A 4896-nucleotide genomic window follows, 5' to 3' on the forward strand; every position below is an offset into this window, starting at 1 on the left:
TACCCATAAAAAACACAATATGGGTTCAAAACCACTCAACTGGCCGAATCCACTAAAACAACACACACACAGTCAGTGCAACGGACAAACACACAACGACGTGTGTGTTGATTTGTGTATTGAAAAAGACAGCTTTTCAATCATGACTATACATCGCTTTTGCTACATCACAAAATAGGCCTATTTATTTTAGGACAAGGTTGGTTAAAATAGAAAATTCAATAAAAAAAATTAATACTAAATATTATAAAATTATACACAAAAATAAATCAATACTAGAAATTATAAAATAATATAAAAAAAATAAACCAGTATCTAATACAATGCATGAACGACAACTAATCTCAACGTAACGGCACAATTATATTCTAATAAGATAATATAAGTATCCAAAATATATTCTACGTACCATCTATAAAAGCCATTATATCAAATGCGTACATTACCAGTATCATCTTGCATGACTTGTGAAATAAAGTGAATTGTTTTCGGCTTCCCGCAATCAGGTGTGTTTGGTTCGTATAAAAAGTTGAATAAAGTTGAATAATATTTTACTTTTTTCAAAAATAAATCATATTTTATTTAACTTTTCAAATTTTTTCAAATTTTATCTCACAAAGTCAAACCTCGTAATTCGCGCAGTGTATTCGAATAATATTCGGATTCAACACCCAAACTAAATAAAACATATATTCTAGAAATTGAGCTTAACAATGATCACCAGAGAAAAGGATACCAAAAGTTCAGCCACTCTTCTTTTATCGAGCTAAAGGATTCATAATCTCAGGGAGCACTGCCCCGGAGGACATCAGTCTGCTCGAATCCCGATTGCTACTACTAGTCTACCAGAACTTTTCTCTCCGCTGCTGTTGCGGTTGCTGTTTATAGTTGACATTTGTACACCGCTGCTACTAAACGTGTCAATGCTATCATTACTATCATCAATCTTGGATTTGGGCAACAGAGTTTTCTCATCATTCTTCTTCTCAATTTCAAGTTCCCCATCAAGCCCGACGTCTTTGTTGTCGCTCTCTTGCAGTTGCAATGCGAACTCAAGGCCCCACACCACGTCATTCATCGATGGCCGTTCGATTCCGTTGTCAAGCAAACAATTCACCGCTATCTCACAATATTTGTTCAAACACTCGGGTGCTATTTCACCCTTTAAGGTTGGATCAACAATCTGATCCATCTTTCCATTGCGATGGCTCTGCCGGGCCCACTCCGCCAGGCTCACTTGCTTCTTGTCTGCACTGCGCATTATAGGCGCCCTTGCACACAACACTTCACACAAAACCACACCGAATGAGTACACGTCAGACTTCTCAGTCAATTGTTGACGTCTGAAATACTCTGGGTCCAGATACCCGAAACTTCCCTTCACCACTGTGCTGACGTGTGTCTTCGACGCGCTAGTAGGGCCCATTTTGGACAATCCAAAGTCCGAAACCTTGGCCTCCCATTTCTCATCCAAAAGGATATTTGTTGTCTTCACATCACGATGAATGATTGTGTGCTTTGCGCCTGTATGAAGATAGTTCAACCCACGTGCTGCACTGATACAAATCTCGAGCCGCTGCTTCCACGAAAGAGGAGGATTGTGGGTATTGTACAGATGATCACGGAGGGTCCCATTGGCCATATAATCATAAACGAGGATCATTTCATAGCCCTCGTTACAATATCCAATTAAAGAAACGAGATGGAGGTGGCGAAGCTGGGAGAGCATCTCGATTTCGGTCTCGAACTCGTGGGCCCCTTGTTGGGAGCCGGGTTTCAACCTCTTGATCGCCACTGGATTGGCCCCACCATCAATGTGCCCTTTGTACACGTCACCGAACCCCCCAACACCAATAATAAAAACACCATCGAAGTTGTTGGTGGCTGCTCTAATCTCGGCCAATGAAAAGTTACGACACAGAGCAGATGGTAGAGATGACCTGTGAGTCTTTGTTGACTTGGTCGTAGAGAAAGAAAATGGACCCCACCAAGTCGTCCCATTACTGAAGCCAGAGTCCTTGACTCTCTTGCGCTGCCGGAAAATCAAGAACCCGAGAATCGACAGCACAACAAAGCCGGAAACTCCACCACCAACGACGGCAAATATTGTTGTTCTATTATTTTTCGACTTCGTCCGTGGTGTTGGCGTCTCAACAATTGGAGGGGTAAATGGAAGTGGGTCTGGATTGGATCCGGCGAGATTGCCATTATAGGTGCTTACTTTAAAAATTTCGACACCGTTCAAGATTGCGTCGTTGTAATCTTGCGGGCTTGCTCCTAATGCGACAGGGAGGTTCATTTTCTTCTCGCCTTCTTTGCCAATCATCGAAACGGCGTACTCTCTATAAACCGGGAAACCTTTTCCACCACTCCATACCATCACGTCGGCTGCTTTCTCAGCGGTTTGATTTGCTATGAAAATAAGGAACACTCTGTCCTGTTCCTGAGTAATCTCTGATTGAAATTCGCAGAAGTGTAGCCTAACAAGGTAATCAAACCCAGAGTCTACGGGGAATTCCCAGGTGAGATTGAAGCTCTTGTTGTTCGTCCCCATAGACCGGGCAGTCCTATAGACGTCTTCTGGTGCAGTGTACGCGGGTACCTTGGTAAACTTTAGTTCAATAGTATTGTTAGCAGGTAGAACAAGTTGTTCAAATATTTTCAAGTAGTTGTCGTCCTGATTCCAGACCCGGAACATGCCAGTGTCTTTAGTGGGTGAGATGTGTGGGCCTCCAACATTAAGTCTGTATACCATCTCGAGAGCAGTGCTGTTCTCGATGCGATACAGGCTCGGCCGGCCGAGAAAAGAAAACCCTTTATCGTCAGACGGAGTGTAATAGAGATTGAGAGGCATCGACAAGATTTCAATTCCGTTGATAAAAGCATATGAATTAGCAACGCTGGGCGTGAAGGTTAAGTTCAACCTCCGATCCTCCTCGATGTTGACACAGTATTCTCTGAGTATGGTATCCCCGGAACCACCATCGGCATCTGCCGTAAGTGAAGCGCTGAAGTTGCTAAGAAGAGTAAAACGACCAGCTTTGACAGAGAATAGGGCGTTAAAGCGATCAAAGTTGTGATACGAAGCCGGATAGAAGTACAGTCGAATGAATTTTTGGCCGGCAGTGACCGGAAACATGTAGGTGAATGCGGAGAGAGAAAGCCGGGCATTGGCATAGGGTACTTCCTCGGTGGAGGAGGATTGTTGAACTGGGCTGACGGGTATAGATGCCTGGTTTTGTGATTGTTCAACGGGGGAGAATTTGTTTGAATCCACGTCTCCCATCCAGGTCCGACCGTCTGATGAAGTTGAATTGCGAGAAGAGCCACAGTTGAGGAGAATAATATCGACCGGTGTGTAAGTAGACGGCATGCCACCGGCGACGGTGCAGGTCAGGTGATACAGCGAGAACGCTAGGTAGAGAGGTGCAAGACATGGTAAGAGGGTGGTCCACAGACGTATTCTGCTTCCGTTCCACATTGGAGAGAGAGGGAGAGAGAGAGAGAGAGAGAGAGAGAGAGAGAGAGAGGTGGAAGTGATAGATTAAAAAGGAGAATCTACATTTTAATGTTAAAGACGTAAGAGGGGCACATATAAAAAAATAAAAAAGGTACATATGAGGGGTTTGTACAAATTTGAGTAGGGAAATACTAGTGTCCCAGCATCCCACCTATATTCCATCAACCTTAAGTGCAAAAGTCCGAAAATAAATTTATTAAATAAAAAAATAAAATTACTTAAGGTTTTAATAAAAATAAAATTACTTAAGGTTGGTGGGACGAGGGTGAGAAGACTAACATTTTCCATTTGAGTATACCATAGATTAGGCTGCTGAAAACTCCAATACCAAACCAAATAATGTTGACTTTAGGAATTCAAATCACTCTCACGAGTCACGACAACACCCAACACCAAGAAGAATTTAATGAATAAAAGAATATAAAAAGAAAATATAATTATATGTGGCCGAAGCTACAAACAGAAAAGTCGTGAAAATCTAGCATGGACTAATGAAAACACCATGATTAAATCAAATGCAGAACACAAAGGACAATTTGATACTTATAACTCCCATTTATCATTATAAATTTCTTATATTATTTTATTTTTATAATTACTTTCAAATTTAATAATTGAGACCTTAAATTCAAGGAAGTATATTTGATAATAACGCTACAAATTATATTTTTATTTTATAATTATTCTACAATGTTAATGTAGTATTTTCAACTAACTATTAAATTGGACATTGTTAAAAAAAAAAAAATGCTATATATATATATATATATATTCCACAATAATCACACAATGCTAAGATTCGAGGGTTGGTTGTAACTCGTCAGTATTATAGGATAAGATGTAGTTCTTAACATTACTTACAAAAAAAAGAAAAAGAAAGAAAGGCCCTTTTGGTGAAATGTGTCAGATTAAGTTTGTAAACTTGTCTGAAAACCTTTTGCTCTCTCAACCTGGCTACGTGGATTTATTCCCCTTCCCCATTATCTCAAGTTCTCAAAATAAAAAAAAATAAATAAAAAAAAAGGAAAGAAAAGAATAATGCTATTTAGTAAACTGTTGTACGACTGTTACACTTCGAGAATGATGCTGAAGTGAAATTAACCATTGTGTTTTTTTTTTTTTTTTTTTTCAAGGGTTAATTCAATTATTGATTTTTACTATCATTTCATTAAGTTTTATGGTGCAACAATTTACTAAATAACATTATTAAAAAAAAAAATCTAAATTTATTATGAACTTCTAAGTACGAAATGAACACAAAGAGATGGAAAAAAAAAAAAAAAAAAATTCTAAAATATATAGCTTTAATTAAAACAAATAAAAAAACATTGTTTAGTCACAGATATTTTACCCGAACAAGAAAGAGACCGCAAGAG

At 39.2% G+C, this 4896-nt stretch overlaps 1 protein-coding gene across 1 annotated transcript; it reads right to left on the reverse strand.

Annotated features, from left to right (window-relative positions):
• Positions 1–657: 657 nt before the first annotated feature.
• LOC133869639 (receptor-like protein kinase FERONIA) lies at positions 658–3536 on the reverse strand. Its single transcript, XM_062306688.1, has one exon. It carries the CDS (start codon positions 3479–3481, stop codon positions 809–811), a length of 2673 nt encoding a protein of 890 aa, XP_062162672.1. The 5' UTR covers positions 3482–3536; the 3' UTR covers positions 658–808.
• Positions 3537–4896: the final 1360 nt, after the last annotated feature.

This window comes from Alnus glutinosa, chromosome 5 (genome assembly GCF_958979055.1).
Source record: "Alnus glutinosa chromosome 5, dhAlnGlut1.1, whole genome shotgun sequence".
Taxonomy (NCBI): Eukaryota; Viridiplantae; Streptophyta; class Magnoliopsida; order Fagales; family Betulaceae; genus Alnus; species Alnus glutinosa.

Excerpts from the sequence above, each read along its gene's own strand:
- LOC133869639 (XM_062306688.1), bottom strand. The coding sequence starts at position 3,481 with ATGTGGAACGGAAGCAGAATACGTCTGTGGACCACCCTCTTACCATGT.